Below are 21795 nucleotides of genomic sequence, written 5' to 3'. Positions count from 1 at the left end.
TAACATTTAGGCACATGTATAATATTAATTAATTATCATATTAAAGAAAAAGTAAGTGTGACATATCGGAATTATTTTTACACAAAAATGTAAAAAAATATAGAAAAATTGAACATGTCTATGATTCTATATTTACACTACTATTAAAAATATAAATAAGATTGTGAAACTTTCTTTTGACTGAAATACTCATTTTTAATTTAATCTCCATTTAATTGTGAGGTTTAAATTGTAAATTGAACTACTACTTTTCACTTCATTCATATTTAGATGTGATGTTTATGTATCATATTTAGATTTTGTAATATGAATCTGCTTAATAATAAAAAAGCATATAAAAACAAAAGAGAAAAATATATTTATAAAATTTTTTTAATACATTATTACTATCATTATTATAATTTAGAGTTACTATGTACAAAGCATGTACATGCTTACATGCTTACTAGTATATCTAAATACCTCAGCACCACTATAACCTTATATCTAATAGGTAGCCCTCCTTGTGGCATCTTACGTATTTTTTCCATTTGTGAAGGATTCTTCGGTAATAAAGTTGTTTTTTTTTATGTCCTGCTCAGGATTACCTTTTTTTTATGTTCAGCATGTTTAGTTTGTTGTCTACCATTGATCGCTGATTGTATTGTCTGTGCTTGTAATCCAAGCATTTATGAATGAAATTTGTCTTATTGGCTTCAAAGAAAATAAATAAATAAATCCTCCATGGCACATCAGTCATACTTCATTCTTTCTCCTATTGCTCATCAGTCATATTCTCGCCTAGCTCAACTAACAATGCTGATTGTATTTTCTTAGTTGTATTTTCAAGGATTTTCTCTCAGCAATTGAATGATATCACCTAGTTACCATGTATTACATATGGCACCTAATGACACTTTTGTTTGAAATTATAATGAAATATTTTAAATTTTGTAAGGCTGTAAGTTGAATGCCCGTCCACCTTGAAGAATATTTCATTGAAAATTTAAGGTTCATTTGGTTTGTGATCGGAATCAGAATAGTCTATTTAGTTCAGATAAACATGAGAATGAAAATTGGAATCACTAGGAATGAGATTTCATTCCCAATGGAGGGATAGGGAATGGCCATTCCAGTAGGAATGGAAATGGGATTCTGATTCTGCCCAACCAAACAGTTGAAATTGGAATAGTCCATTCCAATTCCGATTCCAAACCCTTATTCCTACAAGCCAAATGGGGCTTTAACAAGTTCCCAATTGAACCTGACCCAAGATGCACCTCCAAATCCAATATCATGTTTCATGCCAAAACAACTTAGTAGGATGTATATATATACATATATACAAAGCCAAACACCATCTTATTGTTTAGGTGCACATTAGAGTTGTATAAAGTAATTGCTAGTTTGTTTTATTTATTTTAATTTTTTTAGGATTAGGAAATCATTATTTAAAAAAAAATGGTAATAATTTTTTAATAGGAGGAAGAACTTTCCTCAAAGCAGCATACAACGGTCGGAGGGAACAAACAGTAAATCATCAAAATCGATTTGGTTTTATATGGAATATCTTGAAAAGAAAATTCCAAGGCCTTGTTTGATTTGTGGGAATAGGGGTTTGGAATCGAAATCGGAATGGGCTATTCTGATTGCAACCATTTGGTTGGACGGAATCAGAACCCCATTCCCATTGTTGCTGGAATGGCATTCCCTCATTCCTTGCCCCTCCCTTGAGAATGAAATCCCATTCTTGCTGATTTTAATTCACATTCCCATTCTCATTCCTGTTTGGACCAAATAGGGAATAGACCATTCCAATTCCAATTTCAATTTCGACTACAAACCAAATAGACCCTAAGTTATTTATTTTGTATCTCAATTTGGGATATGTATTTAAGGCCTACTCGTTTACTCTGAAGTCTGACATCTGAAAGTACAATAATTACATTAAGAGGTATATTAGTATTGGTGAACTTTTCTTTCCTCTAACTTTGAATGCAGAGAATGTTGTTCTAAATTCTGAATTTTAAATTTTGAAAAGTATCAAATATGCATGTTGATCCCATATCTGAGAGTTTTTGTTTGTCTTTTTGAGGGTATCATTGGAAAACAAAATTTGATGAATGCACTTTAAGAGATAAGAGTTAAGAGGTAATGAACAACCATTTTTCTCTTAAAATTAAAAAATTTCTCTAAAGAGATAAAAGTTAAAAGGAAAGGATCAGACCTTTACATTATTTGCAAATAGTTACCATGCAAATATAAGGTACACACATTCTTCCCAAAAGCATATATAGTGTAACATGTAAATATAAGGTTTAGATATACCGGATACAAGGTTTTTCACTAATCAATAATATTTGGAAATACAAATAATATAATGAAAGTTTATAATTTTGGGAAAAATAATGGAAAATTAAAATTCGCTTTCATTAATTAACTTATATTGTTGCTTTTAAAATTTGTATTCAAGTAGAAGAATGTTATTAAAATAAACTTTAACTAACGTCAATTTAATAAGAAATAGGTATTATCATCATCCATGCCTTATTCCAAATTTAAGGAATCAGCTACATGAATCCTCTTTAAAGCCATATCCATGGTATTAGTGTTTAAATTGTTTCTTACTAATTTCATTCTAGTATTTCTCTGTCTACCTCTAACCGTTTTAGCCCTTCAATATAAAGAAAATTTTACCATTTTAGCCTAAATTTTACAATTGTATGAATTTGTTTTTGCCAAAATAGAAAATAAACCACCAAAAACATAAAAAAATATAAAATTAATCCCCTCGTAAGCATAGATAATAGTCTGCTAATAAGTGAAGGGGACGAGGAAAAGAAACAAAAGGCTTTTGAATTTTAGCTTTCTGAAAGAAGATGCCATATATGGTCAAAAAGAGGTGAGCGAAGCCTAAAGAATAATGAAATTTGACCTAAAATTAACCGTGGATCGGTTCCCCCACCGGTCCAGCCGGCATGAGTCCGTCAACAACAACCCGACTTGGGAGTTTCCTTTCCGATATTTTTTCCTTTCCGATATTTTTCCTTCCTCTTCCCCCTCCGTCCGTGGGACTGCTCGTTGTTTTTTTAACTAGACTGGACCATCGTATTTGCTCGTTTGAGATGAAACTTGTCTGGAAGTCTGATCTCTAAATCAACAACCATTGTAGTGTATCTTTCTTGCGAAATTATCCATAGATTCATGCTCCAATCTATAAAAGAATGATCTTTTCAAAGCTCAGACGCTCCCTGTCGCGGTCGGCAGGTTCAAGAGTAAGATATCTTCTTAGTTCTTTCTTTCTTATCAAAGTTATTCTGTTCTGAAGCTAAACCGTGGTTGCGTTGTTTTGCAGAATGGATATTTGGGTGCTTATGGCAGAAGGTTTGCGCTTCTAAACGATTCCCTTCTGCGATCTCCGCCACATAGAGACTCCTGCCTTGGGGGCGAGCACAGCAGATTAGGGTCTCTGAGGGGGTACTTGGCTTCTTTTGGAGCTAACAAGGAATTTGGTTCCAAAAGAAGCTCTTCTTTGGATTTTAATTTCCTTCTTGCGAACCCCAGATTCCATCGTTTTTTCTCCAATGAAGTTCCAAAAAAGAAAAGTAAGTAAGAAAATCGTTACGTTTTTTATTCGTTTGATCTTAACGTGATTATTGTTGTCCGAATGTCGTTTTTGCATTTAATTCTCATTTTTTTTTTCAATTTTGTGATTTTATAGACTACGAGAACTTCTATCCGAAGGATAAAAAGGAAATTCCCAAAGGGAACAATCAAAAAACCGAGTCAAAAGGTATGTGCAAACCGTTCATAGGCTTATTACTTTGCTGGGGTATTGGATGGGAGGAATACAATTGTCAATTTTTGCACAGAGAGAATAATTTATTGCTCAGTCATGGGAATATCATTGTTAACTTGTTGCCATTTTCTACTATTGACATTGTCTTGAACTTGAGTCAAATTTGTGATGCTTAAACTTGAATGGCCCATCAGACACCAGAGTTTCTTACTTTCTTTTCGAAGTGCCATGATGGCTTCGGAGTTTCAAATAGTTTCTTACTTTCTTTTCTTTTCTTTCTTTGTTCATTTGTCTATAGAAGAGTTTAATTATGAAACATGTGAAAATTAGAATTTCCTATGGTGTTGTTATAGTTAATTGCTGGGGCCCAATGTCAAGTTTTCTATAGTTGGTTTTGTTATGTTCGTCTTTGTATTTTGGCAGCTGGCCACCCAGATTGGTTTTCTGAAAATTGTAAATTCTAGAGAATGTTGAATAGAATAGAGTAGAATCGAATCACAAATTGTATTGTAGCTACCAAGGTTATTTTGGTTCTAAAAATTTGCACATGCATAAAAGAGTGATTTTACCCGGTTTTTAATCTATATCTACCATACATGTGCTTAATACAATAGAATTTACCAGTTGTACACTAGAAATGTAAGTTTATATAATCAAGTTTGACTTGAAAATGAACTAATCCACCTAAACTGATCCCTTAATGTACACATGATGGAAAATAAAGTCAATGGGATTTCTAAACAGGTTTTAAATACCTAAATAAATCATATTCTAGTGAGGGTATTAAAACAAGTGCCCCTTAAAAAATTTAAAGAAAAGAAGAAATGACAAAATAGAAAACCAGGTCTCAATTTAATTGGTCATCTTGGTTCCCAAATAGAAATATATCTGCATTAGTCTGAATATAGTTGAACCATTTGTGAATAATGTAGGGCAGCTTTCTGTTTATAACTTTGATGTAAACATGTAGGATATAACGGTTAGAACATGGCAGTTTTTCTATCACCAGTACCAATAAAACTTTATTGAAAAGATATTTTCTGATAAGTAAATAATAATAATCTGTATATGGAAACATGAAGGACCATAAAGGATGGTACACCAGTGGCCATGAAGCTCTCCCATGCAAAAGACAACAAAATTAATCACCATAAATAACAGAGTGAAAATAGCTTGCAACATCTTTTTTTTTTTCTTTACTCCCTTCAAGGGTGGTGGTGGTGGTGGTTAGGGACCAGTAATGAAAAATAAGCTGCTTGGAATTATGGAATTATATCCTTAAGACATCCATGATGGACACTCAATACAGCAATCCCTACTCCTTTTTCCTTCATCCCATCCTAATGGAATTATATCGTCTTTGAATATGCTATATGCTACTGTGTTTTCTGCAGATGTTGTTTTAAGCTCCAAACTTTACTCCTTTTCATTTTAGTGACTTTTTTTGCAATCACACATGGCAGGAAGCTCCACAAATCATTTTTCAAAAAAAAAATCAACATTTTAATAAGTACAAAAACTAATACAATACACATTGCACTAATGCAGTAAGCTGTAAGTATTTCAAATTAAGAAAGAGATGGCTGAACTCTCCCATATTTTCTTACATAGTATTTACATATTCTTTTTTTTTTAATAAATTAATTAGGCACTTAGGCATCAAGATACTGACAGTGTAGAAGGAAGGGTTCCGAGCTCCTTGCAAACTAAGGGTTATGATCATTCACATCGCGGACGAAAGAGGAGCTGATCTAATCTCGCAACTGAGGCTCTTGCTCCGCAGAGAAGGATACCCCCAGAAGCTTCCCAAAGTTGAATAAGTTCTTCACTTGACTTTCAACAGTTTCTTGCTCAACACACCCTTCTTTCTCTTGCGAGTCCATCCCAGCCTCCTGCACCAAGACCTCCTCTGGGTTGGATTCACCTCTCTCCATGGGAGGGCTATGCGGCCCATCTCTGCTAAACTTAGGCCTGGGTGAAGAATCATGGTGAGCAAGAAGCCATCCACTGCTTGTGGAGGGTTCTTAATTCCCTCCAACCTTTGCCATATTGACTTGTAAAACAAACTTGAACTAGGGGCACTTTTACTCTGAAGCTGCTTTAAGCAATTTGGATGATATTATGCATTAGCTAACACATTTTACATTATATGAAATATTTTAATGACTAAATGCAATATGTTTTGTATATTCTTTAAATCTTCATCTGTTTATTCTTACATTCTAAACAAGGCTATGTAAATTTTCGCAATTTGACAATTCCCTTACTGTTTTCCAGAGGAGTCAAACACCGAAGATCAGGGGAATTTTCAGGAAAATTTCATGAAGCAATTGCAGAATTATTTGACTCCTCTAATTTTTATTGCATTGTTGCTTTCATCCTTCTCTTTTGGTCCTCATGACCAAAAGCAGGTTAGTTTTATCATACTATTTTTTTTTACGATAACTTTCATTAGAGATAAATTAACCTGAATACAGAATTCAACCCTTATTAGAAATGGTTGATCCAATAAACATCAAACATTACAGCACTGCCCAAAAAAGACTCTCTTGCAATCCCTTGTTTTGCTAGGGTGTCAGCAAAACCATTTGCTGATCTCCTTACCCACTTGAACCAAACACCCACCTCCCTTGTTATGCTAAGAATTTCCCTTATCAGCTGTCTATATTGCCAAATTCCCAGCTGCCCTGATTGCATCCACCCAATTACCAACTTGGAGTCTCCCTCTATCTCAATCTGCTGTAGCCCCAACTGTTTGGCCAGTTTTACACCTTGATGTAGTGCCAAAATTTCCGCTCTTAAGGAATCTCCAACTCCTATTGGACCTGAAAACAAAGCCATTATCTTGCCTTCATTTATCATGCTATAAATATCCGATCTATTGTTACTGTTTAGTTTCGTTGCATAAAAAAGTGAATTTAGGTCTTGGGCTCATACTCTGTAGTTCACTGTGTGGTTTTTAGCAAGTTCCTTTTTCCATCAACTTATGAAAATAAAGTATTGTGATATTGTCATTCCCTTCATTATCTTTTTTTGGTAATAAATAAAAAAAGTAAATTTGTTAAGAAGAAAAAGGATTACCTTTATTATCAAAGAGAGTGAAGAATCTTTAGCTGCTTATTTAGGTCTTTGCTTGGTGTTACAAATGCAATCAATTTGTTCTTTTTTTTCTCTCTCCTAAAAAAAGTTTTGGAGTGGTAGTACAATCAACAACAAGATATTGCTTTCTTACCACACTAAGATCTTTTCTTTATTATATTTGCCTTAAATATAAAATATCATCTATAATTCTGGAATACATCTTTCAGATTTGTCCTACATAGGCTATTAAGTTCACTGGTCCAAGTCTAGTGTTTCAATTTCTGAATAATCCAGTGGTATGGAATTGGTGATTGTTATCTTTTTTATCATTAACTGATGATGCTTTGTTAATGATATCCAAAAGGTGTATAGACTAATATGATGTAAGGATAGTTCATGGAGACAGTCCATGCTGTTCCCTTATAGACTATAGTCCCTTTAGGACCCTACCCTTATAATGGCTGTATGCTGATCTCTCAATTCAACAGGCAATTACCCCATACGAAGGTCCATCTTGACACAGTCTGACATAGGCGTAGCATTACCTATGCTTGGTAGGCTTACGTTAAGTGGCACTATCGTAAATATCTCCAGTATGATTTTTCGGAGAAGTGACGTTTCCTACTAGTAGACCACCAAAATCGTAACATACTCTTTGAGGAGGGGTGGCCGACCTCCTTGGGTACCTGACCTTGGCACTCCTAGACCAACATCCCTTGTGGGGCAGCCCTAGTTAATGGCTAGCATGGCTATCAGGGTTCCTCATGGGCACACACACGCTCATGGGGATAGTGCATGGACCAGCACTACACAACATACATGAAGGGGAGGCTTTCCATGTGGGTTTGGCCCAAGCATGCCCCTACACCACGCCAGCCCCGTCTAAGCTAATTGAGCTACCCCGTTGCTCACAACAGGCGGGTGTGTTCAAGGCCCAACGGTTGCCTCACATCATGGCATTCCCCCTTTAGCATGTAAAAGGTGCCTCCCATGGATCGGAAAGAGCCACAAAGAGCCTCGACCATGCGCTGCGAGTTCATGATCCAGTGCCACTGACATTGGTGGAGCCATCATTGGGCCAACACATGGCCCTTACACACACATTATGCTTGTCCTGGCTGCACATGGCCTGGGCGCCACACATGTTTCTTCCGCTGCAAACCTAACCCCATGACAGTCGGTATCATAGCACACAGTCGAGCCAGTTGAAGCGGTCCTCACGACAATCAGCCACATTGCAGGGTGCAGTCCCTCAACACGCCCACTTGACAGGATTGAGCAAGCAACACACATCAAGCTTGGCAAGAGGCCAATCATTGCGTCCCCATTTCAATGATCCCGAAGCAGCTCTCATGCGGGGGTAGATGCAAGTAATATTGTGGTGGTTTGAGTGGGGGAGTGCCATGCTTCTTTACGGACATCAGTCGCTTTCATTTTAGTGAGGTGTGGGTGGTATGCCTACATCTTGGTTTCATGATGGATGGGCCATTGTTTCGTAGTTTTTCAAAGGCACTACTAAGGTGGGGACAACAATCCGAAATTGGTTGGCGTCGATGGTTGGTCAAGGAATATCACTGAAGTGGCGGCCCTCGGTTGAAGCCACAATATTTGGAATGTTAGGAATGTGGGTACACTTGCCATTGGAGAATGGTGGCACAACACTAGCATTGCATAGGAGGACATGCTCAACACAACATCGGTAGAACATTTGCAACAACCACACACATCACACAAGCGGGTGCATGTTCGACAACATCATGGGTAAAAGTTGCCACCACTCGCACACATTGCGGTCGGATCCTTGAGGCAAAAAACATCGGGACCCCCTCGAAGCAAAGAGGTAGCCCGAACATAGTGAGGTGAAGTGTAGTTTCGAGGGCCAAAAGAGCATAATCCATGGATAGGTTTGAGTAACCCGAACACGGCAAGGTAAAGTCTGTAGGCCAGTATGGTGAAAGGGTTTCCTAGGACACTATGCCAATAGCAGGAGAAGACCTATACATCGTGTTTGGTAGCACCACCGAAAAGCTACCAAGAAGACATTCGAGCCTTAAGGTAAAGAGAACACGGGGTGGACCTTTGTGAAGCAACACACACACATCTTTGAGGGCCATACACACACATCGAGGGCATAGCCATTGCATGGTGTGAGTAGCTAAACACAGTGGGTGAAGTCTAGGCAGGCGACGGGCCGGCATGGTGAAATGGTTCCATCCCCATAAATGGACACCAACATAGGCGAGACCCGAGTTAATCAGGCGGCCCTAACTACAACAATGAGCAGCTAAACTGGAGCGCACGTGGATGGAGCGGGACATAGACGCCCATTCACTAAGGAGCCGTTGTCGAGATGACAACGGATTGAGTGGGGGAGCTTAACACAGTCTGACACAGGCTTAGCCTTACCTATGCTTGGTAGGCTTACGTTAAATGGCATTATTGTAAATATCTCTAGTATGATTTTTCGGAGAAGTGATGTTTCCTACTAGAAGACCACCAAAAGTTTAACATACTCTTTGAGGAGGGGTGGTTGACCTCCTTGGGTGCCTGACCTTGGCACTCCTAGACCAACATCCTTTGCGGGATGACCCTGGTTAATGGCTAGCATGGCTACTAGGGTTCCTCATGGGCACACACACGCTCATGGGGACATTGCATGGACCGGCACTGTGCAATGCACATGAAGGGGAGGCTTTTCATGTGGGTCTGGCCCAAAACATGTCCCTACACCACTCCAGCCCCACGTCTAAGCTAATCGAGCTACCCCATTGCTCATAGTGCACGAGTGTGTTCAAGGCCCAGTTATTTTCTCACATCATCGGTACAACAGGTGCCTCACATCATGGCATTCCCCCTTTGGCACATAAGAGGTGCCTCCTATGGACTAACAAGAGCCACAGAGAGCCCTGGCAATGCGCTACGAGGTCATGATCCAGTGCCACTGACCTTGGTGGAGCCATCATCGGGCCGACACATGGCCCTTACACATACATCAGGCTTGTCCTGGCCGCACATGGCCTGGACGCCACACAGGTTTCTTTCGTTGCAAACCTAACCCCATGACAATATGCTAACAGTTTCATGGGCTAGTGAATCAGCAAATGAGTTAGCATATCTTGGTGTTCATACCAAATCTGCACCCAAATTGAGTGCCAAAGGCCTTGCCTCCCTGATCTTATATCTTAGTCTCCAATGTCCATCCATTTCACCCTCTAACCCTAGAGTCGTAGACTTTGAGTCCCTTCAATGATTGAACTCTAGAAACCAAAGGAAGTAGCTAGGCTTGAACCTCAAAGTACAGGTTGTAATTCTGCTTGTATGGAATTGCTAATTCCTATTGGTCCACAAAAATCCACTTTGCTATCCTCATTATGATCTCCAAATAAACCACCTATTACCTGAATGCCCACTTTTCCCAAGGCTACAGCTATCAACATTCAACTCCTCTCTGTCCAGTGGAGGGGGAATCCATGACAGGCTTGGCTATCAATAGCTCAGGCTGCCAGTGTTAGTCATCTTTTGACTAATATCATTTGTAGGGCTAGCGGAAAATTCTTTCCTGGTTTTCACCCACTGAATGACTTTGATCTCTATCAGACCTACTATTGTGTTTCTGACTCTTTGGATTGTTTTTTGTCTAAGAAAATTCTAACTTTCTGTTCTTCCCATCTGTCCAAACAATGGCTGCTCTTGTTTGTCCATAGGATTTTACATCTTTTCATTCTGGGAGAGAATAAACTAATGCAAAATACAGTATCAATATCTGTTGGGGAACTCCACTTAACATCAAATAAAGCAAAAATGTTCTCCCAAACTTTCTTCATGAAAGGACAGGAGATTAGTAGGCTGAATGTGGTTTCATAGCTTGCCTTATGGAGGAAGTGCATATTTGGTGATAATGTCCAAATCAGCCTTCTGTTTTGGAGAATCTAATAGGTATTGATCTTTAAATAGGTTATCTTCCAACAGAACATTCTAATTTTATGGAGGATAGTGCTTGACAAAAAGTTGCTTAGACAAGAAATGTTTGAGGGTGTTGGCCAGCGAGAATTAAGGCCTTGAAGAAAGAAGCACAAGAAAATTTTCCAAGGTGGTCCACAGTCCAAATCCTCCCATCAGAGTTATTATGATCCAAAAACAGACCATTTCATGACTCCAGCAAAGAAATAGCCTAAAAAATCTCATGGTCCTTGAGACCTTTGCAAAAACCAAAGTCCCAAGGGATATGAGAGGAAGAGCTAGACAGAAAATAGGCTATGGGGAAGTTCTGGGAATCCTGGGATATCAGGTGTGAGGGATGTTTAGAGATGCTAGTGGAAGCCTCATTGCTGTCCTCTCTGGGCTTATTGGAGTTTCTGATTTGTTGAGTGAAGAACTGCCGGCTGTATTGCAAGGACTAAGGTTGGGGAGGCTCCTTGGGCTGAGAAAGATCATAATAGAGGATTGGAGGGGATTCGTAGGTAGTGATATCTCGGATGAGGAGCAAAAGTCAAGGGATGTAGCAGCACCGGCATACTATGATAGATGTCAGCTTCTTGTTAAGGGGCTTGAGGCTACTCTACTTGGATAAATAGATCTGCAAAGTGCAAACTGTTTGGTGGACTCATTAGTTAATCAAGGGGGAACATGGGACAACTTCTTTTGGGCCAAGTGGTAATGCAGAACAGGAACAGGATGTAAATTGTACATATGGAACCAAAGTTCCTTCTTTTGGGTTGGGAGGGTTTTGAAAGCTGCAGCAATGGCACTAAAATTCCTTTATTACAGTTTGCAAATGGTACATTTTTCTTCTGCAATGCATCTTCAGAATATGTGCTTAATCTGAGACACATCCTATGCTGGTTTGAGATAGTGTCAAGTTTGAAAGTTAATTTATCCAAAAGTGAGATGTTAGCAGTTGGGGAGGTCCCTAATGTTTAAGCTGGCTGAATTACTAGGGTGCAAGGTTGACAGCTTCCCTTTAAAGTATTTGGGGTTGCCCCACAGAAGTAAATGTACCACAAAGGCCATTTGGGGTCCAATCTTAGAGAGGATGGACACAAAGATGGTTGCTTAGAAAGCTTGGTACCTCTCAAAAGGGGAGAAGGTCACACTCATCAAAAGTATTTTGACAAGTCTTCCTGCTTATTACATGTCCCTGTACCAATTCCCTTGGGAATGGCCAGAAAAATAGGAAAAAAGATGAGGGGTTTCTTGTGGCTTGGATGGAGGGAATCTTCCAAATTTTATCTGGTCAACTGGGAACAGGTTTGAGAGCCTTGTTCTCATGGGGGTCTAGGAATCAGACAAGTTAAAATTTTCAATGATGCCTTAGCTGGGCAATGGGGCTATGAGGTTCTCGAGGGAACCCAACAGTTTATGGGGGAAAGTAATTGCAGAGAAATATGGGGTAAACAGCAATGGTTGGGATAGAGGCCTCAATTGCTGTATGGATGTGGCATGTGGAAAGGAATTTTCAAAGTTTTTCCTAAGTTCAGCAGAGGCATAAAGTATAAGTTAGATGATGGAAGGAGGCCAAGGTTTTGACTTGACCCTTGGTGTGGAGACAGAGCACTAAAGACTTATTTCCTGCCCTTTATATGGTGGCCGAAAACAAGCAGGCCTTGGTTGCTGAATCATTTGTTGTGGAAGGCAATAAGATCACTTGGAAACCCTCTTTCAGAAGAAGCTTTTATGACTGGGAAATTGAAACGGTGGCTGAGCTCCTAGCTATGCTTCAGATTCATCTTCTGGACCTGCATGCTTAGGATATGAGATGCTGGAAGTGGGCAGGTGACTTCACTGTTAAATCTTTTTATGAAGGGCTAATTGGTGATCCTCAAGGTCAGTTTCCAAGCAAATCAATATGGGGATCTGCAGCCTCTTCAGAAGTAAAGCTTTTTGGTTGGGTGGTTTCCCGGGGAAGTGCCTTACTAAAGAGGTGCTCATGAAAAAGGGCTTTATCTTTTCAGATTTAAGGTGCTTCTTATGCAATCAGGCAACAGAGACCTCAAACCACCTATTTTTGCATTGCAAGTTCGCTATGGCAATTAATCTAAACTGGTGCTTCCCAGCCTGTAAAAGCACTTTTTGAAGAATGGAAAATCTCTGGGATAACTAAAAAAGGGGAAAGTGTGCTGGTCTTGTATCCCATTTGCAATCCTGTGGTCTATATGGTTTGAGAGAAATAATAGAATCTTTGATCAGAAATCTATGACTAAAGCTGAGGTGGTTTCAACAGTTAGGGATTGGTTGGCTGTTCATAATGTATTTAAAGATAATACCTTTTCTGTTTCTTTTTTGAAGGTGGACTTTTTTTGAGGTCCTTGCATGGCTTACACGTGTATAGGAACTCATTTTACAGGGGACCATATACTTTTGATTATTCAATATAGTTAACTTAAAAAAAAACAGTACATATGGAACACCAAAATAACAGTGCTAGGCACAATATACATTTATTTTTTCTTATCTAATAAAAGTTAACAGCCACCAATAAATAGAAAGGAGTACAATCTAAGATACAAATGCATTACCACTGAGCCTCCCCCCTCCCCCTATTTAATGATATGTGGCTTTACTCTATTATTTCTTGCTTTTGGTGCAAATGTAGGAGTAGATAAAGCTGTGGTTTTAGTATGCAAATAATGATTGCTCACTATTAGCAAGTTTGTACATATAAATACTCCAAACCTCTTCAGAGTTTCATCATATCCCAAATTTCACCTGTAACTGATTTATAGGTTTTATACTAAAATCCTGGAGCTGGTGAGATAAAGTTGCTCAACTGTAAGCTAAACTAGGGTTCACAGCTTAAAAATTCTTGCTGTACGGCTTTGATTAGCCCATAAACTGTGATTTCATCTGCTATAGCACATATGTACATACATACATATTATATAGAATTAAAAATGAGTAAGAAGAACTAAAAATCGGAATAATAGGCCACTTTAAATATATTTTGTATTTAGTTCAATTTGTTTGGCTGTTGACCAAAACCTCTTGGGAACCATTGATGGCTCTAATAGTTTAACTGCCCTGTCCAGTTTAGTCCAGTTTAGTCCAGTTGAGCACTGTTCTAAAGAGGTTTATTACTGATTTAGGTTCCAGTTCCCTAAAGATAATTTGATAGTTCATCTCAAGGCTGGCATGTGGCTTTGTTAACATATATTGGATTCCAATTCCGGTTCTTTGTCGCATCTCCCTGAATATCCTTGCTGGGTGTTATCTGATTTCTGCTCCAATTTAGGGGGTTCTCTTAATGGGATGTTCTGTACCCTAGATGGATTTTGACACTAATCACTTGCACTTGCTTTTGTTATTAGATGTTCTGTACCCTTCAACATATACTTCCATAATTGTTAGTAGGTCAAAATTTTGGCTTCACATTGTCATGTGCATGCATTGTGAGGAATTGGTTCAACTATTACCTGCTTTTGTTATTAGAAATTAAGAATGTTTAGTTTCTTACACTTGTCTCAAGAAATTTTATTTGTTAACGAGAGGGCATAATTTATATGATGGTCGTGTGCATTTTTCTTGTTTAATTGTTCTATCTTTTTCAAACTTTCAAATGTGCAATGGGAGTTGTTATTTTCACTTCTGATGGCATTTACAATGGAATTTTATTGTTACAGATTAGCTTCCAAGAATTCAAAAACAAGCTTCTGGAACCTGGTCTAGTTGATCATATTGTTGTTTCCAATAAATCAGTTGCAAAGGTTTATGTCCGAAGGTCTCCACACACTTCCAGTCAAACCAATGAAGATGTTGTTCAGGGACCCGTTAATAATACTCCTGCTAGAGGAAATGGAAGCCAATATAAATATTATTTTAACATTGGCAGTGTTGAATCATTTGAAGAGAAGTTGGAGGAAGCCCAGGAAGCATTAGGGATAGATCCTCATGATTATGTTCCTGTAACTTATGTTTCTGAAATGGTTTGGCATCAAGAATTGATGAGGTTTTTGCCAACAGCTTTGGTTCTGGGATCTCTTTTGTACATGGGGCGAAGAATGCAGGGTGGATTTGGCATTGGTGGCAGTGGTGGAAGGGGTAGCCGTGGCATATTTAATATTGGAAAAGCTCATATCACTAAGATGGATAAGAATGCCAAAAATAAGGTTAGAAATTCCTTTTGTATCCTTGGATCATACTAGATTCTCTAAAAATCTGAATAAGGATGATTATTTCTATTTTCCTGCTTGTAGCATATGGTTAAAATTGCTCTTCACTCTTTTCAATATTTGCACCATTGATCAATTCATTACCATTTCCTCTCTATTAAAGAAAAAAATGTTAAAATATTCAATGACATTCTCTGGCATGATACTTTTTCATGTATTTGATGTTTTTTTTCCTTATTGAGTGGTCCAGGTGTTCTTCAAGGATGTTGCCGGCTGTGATGAAGCAAAGCAAGAAATCATGGAGTTTGTGCACTTCCTCAAGAACCCTAAGAAATATGAGGAGTTGGGAGCTAAAATTCCGAAAGGTGCTCTTCTTGTAGGCCCTCCTGGTACTGGGAAGACACTTCTTGCAAAAGCAACAGCTGGTGAATCTGGTGTACCTTTTCTGTCTATATCTGGTTCAGACTTTATGGAGATGTTTGTTGGGGTTGGACCATCCAGGGTAAGGAACTTGTTTGCAGAAGCCAGACAATGTGCACCTAGTATAATTTTCATTGATGAGATTGATGCAATTGGAAGAGCAAGGGGGCGAGGAGGCTTTTCAGGTGCAAATGATGAACGTGAAAGTACTCTTAACCAGTTGCTTGTAGAAATGGATGGATTTGGAACTACTTCTGGAGTTGTTGTACTTGCTGGCACCAACAGACCTGACATTTTAGACAAAGCACTGTTGAGACCTGGTCGGTTTGATCGCCAAATTACCATTGATAAACCGGACATTAAAGGCCGTGAAGAGATATTTCAAATTTATCTTAAAAAACTCAAGCTTGACCACGAACCATCATATTATTCTGAGCGGCTTGCTGCTCTCACTCCTGGATTTGCTGGAGCTGACATTGCAAATGTTTGTAATGAAGCTGCTTTAATTGCTGCAAGAAATGAGGTATCACAGATTGCAATGGAACATTTTGAGGCAGCTATAGATAGGATAATAGGTGGTCTGGAGAAGAAAAACAAGGTAACTTATTTCTGACTTGCCAGTCTTTTTTATTCTTTTTGTTGCATAAGTCAATATGTAGATTCATTGCCCACTCTATCAGATAATGGGAATTTCCCTACAATAACAAGGAGCAACAAATTGTATCATGATTGAACTTCATTAATTGTTCAAAGGAGAATATCATGTTGCTTTATGTAGAATCATTGGACAACATCCTTTTTTCTCCTCAGGAGAATATACATGTTGCTTTACAATATCATTAATCTTACTCTAATTAGCAATTACCTTTTCCTAAAAAAATGCTACACTAATTTGTACTTAATAGCATATAATTTACTGGAGGTTACAGAGAAACTATAGAAAAGATCTAGGGAACCAAACTCTATTTGTTTAGCACCTGTAAGTTTTGTTTAAACTTAATTTCTCAACTCCTAATAAGTTTTGGTCCATCTGGAGTGAAAGGAACACATGAATTTTTGAAAAGTGTGCTTATAGGAAATAGTAGCAAGGAAAATGAGTGGCTCGTTATACTCATGGTTGGCAGTCGACAACCTCTTTAGGAGAGTTTCTTATAAATCCTTCTTTGATACAAGAGGTTTTCTTGTAACCAGTAGAAAGTTGCTGTTATAATCTCTTTATACATTCCCATTATACAGTATCTTGTTTTACATGGGTTCTGATGTAATTTTTTAATACCCTAGTGGTAAAAAAAAAAAAAAAAAAAAAACTCTTAATGAGTTACAAGGGCCAAACTGAAATTCTTAGATGAGCCTGCATCCTGTTTGTATTTTGACCACAAATGACAAGGAAAAGGTTCAAGCCCCCTATAAGTATTCCATCTTTCTCAGATATGACCTACATGTTTTTTGTGGCTTTGGCTATTACATGTATACCTTGCTTTGGAGGACTACCATTCACACTACTCGCACTTGATTTGTGTTTCCTAGATTCAACTTTCCAACAACATGCAATCCTTTTAGTAATTCTTTAGATCAAGCATCCTTGTACAAGCTTTGTCCAGTCATGGTTCACAATTTTGATATCAGATGGATGTTTCACTATGCAAAAATGGGGACATTTTGAGGTTATTCTGCTAAATTAAGACATTTGTAAAATCCAAAAAATTAAAGAAAACTACAAAAAAAGATTGTTAATAAGACTTTACAGATCATTTAGATGAAGCATAATTGCATATATAAGATTCAAAAAACCATAACAAACTTTATATATCATGTAAGAGAAGATTAAGAGACTTAAGTAGGTTCTGTCTCCCTTTTAGTCTTTTAGTCGTCTTTTCTTCTATGCACAAGTCATTCACTTGCCAATGATTTCTTTCTTTTTATTATTATATGTTTTTTTAATAGTGAGATACTGTATTAAGATTCACAAAGAAAAAAATTACATCAGTCTCCATGTGCATCAAGAAGCTATACATTGGGAATAAAGAAAAGAAAAGAAGACACTTGTTACAAAAAGTGTGCTTCAAAAAAAAGACATGAAAAGAATTCCTTGAAAAAGGTTTTTGAATTGATAGCCAGGAGATAGGTTTCCTTTTATCTGTCCAAGAACAACATCATCTGAGCCTGCCTTGTTTCCAAATATACGGGAGTTTCTTTTGCTCCTAATGATTACAGAAGGTATATTTTCCAAAGAAACTTCTGCTACTGAGACCACTAAGGAACCAGCTTCTAAATAGACACTCAATAGATTGAGGATGAGGAGTACATAAACTTAGCCCAAAACTTTGATAGATGGAATTCCAGAGCTTATCATTGAAGCTGCAATGGAGAAAGATGTGGTCTACAGTTTCCAAGGCTTCATTACATAATATGCATGATGTGCTGTCTAAAATCATTCCTCTTCTGATGAGGTTGCGTCTGGTTAGACATCTTCCTAAAGCTGCCTACCATGCAAGAAAAAGTCACTTTTGTTATTATGTGTTTTGATTATCTTGGGAACCCTTTTTTTTCAATTGTTTCTTTTTTTCCTTTTCTTTTGAATTATAGTGACTTAGTAAGTGAATCACATTCAGAATAATGAGTTATCTAACCACAAAATCCTTTTTGTTCTTTCAGAAAAAGATTTCCAAAAATCTTGGGCTATTTATTTGTATGAAATATTGGAATTTTCATTGATGTTCTACAAATTTACATTTTAGATGTTTAATTTATCAATGAAATTTGAAATATTCCTGATATATCAACAGTATATCGGAGGTGTAAGGGATAAAAATATTTTTGGAATATTTTGTATTATCCCTTAGTGAAATGTGGGGATTCCAGGGAGATTTTGCCAAATCTCTATGATACCCCCATTTGGAAGAACCAAAAGGATTTGGGTCTGGTTTATGAAGTTGAGGAGGTTGTAGGGTTTTGATCCAAGAAAGGTGCGAATTTTTTAAGCAAAAGGGTGCTGGTTAAAGGGATTTACCATACGTAAAATTCCCAATTCTGTCAACATTGAATTATTTAATGTTTGAAAATTCTCTTCGAGAAGGTTGTGATGTAACTTTCTGTTAGATTTCCCCTTTTCTTCTTTCTCTTTTTCTCTTGAACCATACTTTGTATTAGTACCAGAAGCCAAATGGAAATAAACACATTTATGTTGCCCATAATAATCTTATTTCAGCCTCTTTCCTTCCTATTTGGTCAAGCAGGTTATAAGCAAACTGGAGCGCCGGACTGTTGCTTACCATGAATCAGGCCATGCTGTGGCAGGGTGGTTCTTGGAACATGCAGAACCCTTGCTTAAAGTAACAATCGTTCCACGTGGTACTGCAGCACTTGGGTTTGCTCAATATGTTCCAAATGAAAACCTTTTAATGACTAAAGAGCAGCTCTTTGACATGACATGCATGACCCTAGGTGGCCGAGCATCGGAGCAGGTACTTTGAACATTTTAGCCTTGCTTGTATTTCAGGAGTAAGTAGCCAACGGGATGCCTAGTGGAATATGAACATCTTGCACTAGTGGGAAACAGCACTTTTCAGTTTCTAGCTTCTTCTGCCCCAGATTTTGAAGATTCTATTACTTTTCCCTTTTCTGAGCAACAACAAAGAATTATAGAAAATTTCTACTTTAATGTGAGTCATGAACGGGAAAAATGCCTACTGTGTCGGTGATCTTTTGGATTACATGGCAGAACTGGATTTGAATTCTTTTCCTGTCTCAATTCCATGGATTTGAAACTGCTGGCCTTCCCCCAGGTGTCATTTGAATTCTGCCAAAACATGGTGACAAATTTATTCTTTATACCAAACTCTATGGTGCCAAGAAATGCACCCAAATAATGGGATTCGAAGATTCTTAAGATTGAGAATCCCAATTCTGTCCCCAAATCCAAACCTACCCACCCTATTCCATAGGCAATCCAAAGGAATCTGAATATCTTGCAATAACTGGAACCGGCAAGCGTTTTTTTTAGCTTCTATCCTGGGAGATGCAGAAAAATTATTATCTTGATGTATTGGTGTGCTTGAACCATTCATCTATTATAGTAACCTGTATTCATTTTGGTGCAGGTTTTGTTAGGAAAGATCTCGACAGGTGCCCAAAATGACCTGGAGAAAGTAACCAAGATGACCTATGCCCAAGTAGCCGTCTATGGTTTCAGTGACAAAGTAGGTCTCCTCTCTTTCCCGCAAAGGGATGATACATTTGAGATGACAAAGCCCTATAGCAGCAAGATGGGAGCGATTATTGACAATGAGGTGAGAGAATGGGTTGCCAAGGCTTATGAACGTACAGTTCAATTGATAGAGGAGCATAAGGAGCAAGTTGCTCAGATTGCTGAGCTATTACTTGAGAAGGAGGTCCTACACCAAGAGGACTTGGTTCGAGTACTGGGGGAACGTCCTTTCAAGTCAATCGAGCCCACCAATTATGACAGATTCAAACAAGGGTTCCAAGAAGATGAGAAGAGTAGACAGACCACAGAGGTTGGGAGTGTGGAGGGTGACAGATCATCACCGCTTGAACCTGATGTTGTCCCAACCTGATATTAAAAGAGGCTTTTCCTTGTATATGTGAAGGATTTTTATTTTTTCCATGGTCTATTTAGATGAATTAATTGTATAGATTGTTATATGGAAAATGCTAGTATGTGGAACTTTATTATATGAGAATGAACTGACTACACAACTCCCACTGTATTGGTATGCATTCCCCATTATGATACCAGGTGCCATGAAGTTAGAGGCTGAGGTTTCTCACTTGTCTTATGAAAAGGCTTATTTCCACATACTTGTATGACCATTGTGTTACAATGTTTCTTGATGAATCATTCACAACGGTGGTAGTGTGATTTTCAGTCCCCTTGAATTGATTACTAACCAATTTCAATTGCTGCCTGGTGTAGTGGCTTGGAAAGTTGATATTCTTGTTCAATCATAGTTGGCTAATGAAATGAGAACTTCCATAGTTCATTCCAAGGAAAACAGCGTTGGAAAGTTGATATTCTTGTTCAATCATAGAAAGAGCATACTGTCCGTAAAAGAATGGAGTGCAGGGTGAATTTCAATTGATACATCATTGTCAATGTGTCAATACAAGATAGAAAACAGCGTTGAATTGCTCCAGACAGACCAGACCATGAATCAGCTCTGTTATGTTGAATGCTGAAATCGTATGGACGCCTCATAGAGGGGTGACACCCATTTTAGACTTCAGTTATTTGCTACTACCAATCAAGGTTCAAAGTATCGACATGTATCGGCCCGTATCGGCTGATACGTATCATTCCAGGACCCCTTTGATACGCCCCTATAGTGGGTGTATCGGGGGTCTGACCGGTTCAGGGGGTGGAGGAGCTCTAAACCGGCCTCCTGAACTGGTTTCAGAAAAAAAAAAAAAGTAAAAAAGTAAAAAAAAATAGTATTGATTCGCCTGATATGCCCCTATATCGGATGTATCGATATTTTGAACCTTGCTACCAATATATATGGCTTCGATGGTACTATAAAGTACAGTATGCCCGCATTTGTAATCTGCAAATCAGTATGGAATTAGGGTCTGTTTGGTTTGGAATTAGAACCGAAATCAAAATTTTTTGGAATTGAAGTCAGAATGGGGAATGGGAATTGGAATCAGCAGGAATAGGAGTTCATTCTCAAGGGAGGGGCAGGGAATGTCATTCTAATAGGAATAGAAATGGGATTCCGATTCTGTCCAACCAAACAGTTGGAATCAAAATAGCCCATTTTGATTCCAATTCCATACCCTTATTCCTGCAAACCAAACAGAGCCCAAGGCTCTTTAGGCTTTTAAAGGCTTTAAAAGTTTTGACCGTCCATCCATGATTCACTAAGGTATTATTTCAATGGTTATGAACAATTTAAGTTTCAGTTTTTAATGGCTTATCCAGAAAGCAAGGTTGCCTTTTTGACGTTTTCTTTATACAATCGCAAGCAATTGACAGCTCCACATTTTCCTAACATGTTTGGCTTTGACTTGATAGAAAATAACATAAAAACAGAAAACTGAGGGAAAGTTCTTAACGAATTTTATTTTGAGACTTTTGCAGACAATTCCGATATATACTATGTGATGGGGTTGATGTAGGATATGGAAGGCCATAGACATAGCCAAGCCAGAAGGTCCCATGCCCATATGCAAGCAATTGATTAGTAATTTTATTCATCATATGGTCGCACCACATAATTCCTCCACTTGTCAGAATAATAAGGGGGAGGTGTTTGGGGCATTTAGGTGGTTATCATTTATTGACAAGTCATTTGTGTCCACAGGATAAAAAAGCATAAACGTCGGTTGAATAGTTAAAAGTATATACAATTAATTGGGTGGTGGGAATTGCATATTAATTAGCACCGGCTA

At 38.0% G+C, this 21795-nt stretch overlaps 1 protein-coding gene across 1 annotated transcript; it reads left to right on the top strand.

Annotated features, from left to right (window-relative positions):
- The first annotated feature begins 3032 nt into the window (after window positions 1-3032).
- LOC104601052 (ATP-dependent zinc metalloprotease FTSH 10, mitochondrial-like) lies at window positions 3033-20168 on the top strand. The gene is made up of 8 exons (XM_010264242.3): window positions 3033-3254; window positions 3335-3584; window positions 3701-3772; window positions 6056-6189; window positions 14476-14961; window positions 15215-15982; window positions 18621-18848; window positions 19485-20168. Exons 1-8 carry the CDS (start codon window positions 3204-3206, stop codon window positions 19959-19961), a joined length of 2466 nt encoding a protein of 821 aa, XP_010262544.1. The 5' UTR covers window positions 3033-3203; the 3' UTR covers window positions 19962-20168.
- The last annotated feature ends 1627 nt before the right edge of the window (window positions 20169-21795 follow it).

Source organism: Nelumbo nucifera, chromosome 2, assembly GCF_055504915.1.
Source record: "Nelumbo nucifera cultivar China Antique chromosome 2, China Antique-T2T, whole genome shotgun sequence".
Taxonomy (NCBI): Eukaryota; Viridiplantae; Streptophyta; class Magnoliopsida; order Proteales; family Nelumbonaceae; genus Nelumbo; species Nelumbo nucifera.
Note: the sequence above shows the minus strand (reverse complement) of the source record. Positions and strands in the feature narration are given on the sequence as shown.

What these genes read in the sequence shown, in the direction of transcription:
- LOC104601052 (XM_010264242.3), top strand. Translation starts at nt 3,204, where the DNA reads ATGATCTTTTCAAAGCTCAGACGCTCCCTGTCGCGGTCGGCAGGTTCA. An exon ending in CGCGGTCGGCAGGTTCAAGA is followed by an intron (nt 3,255 to 3,334) that starts GTAAGATATCTT and finishes GTTGTTTTGCAG; the next exon opens with AATGGATATTTGGGTGCTTA. An exon ending in TGAAGTTCCAAAAAAGAAAA is followed by an intron (nt 3,585 to 3,700) that starts GTAAGTAAGAAA and finishes GTGATTTTATAG; the next exon opens with ACTACGAGAACTTCTATCCG.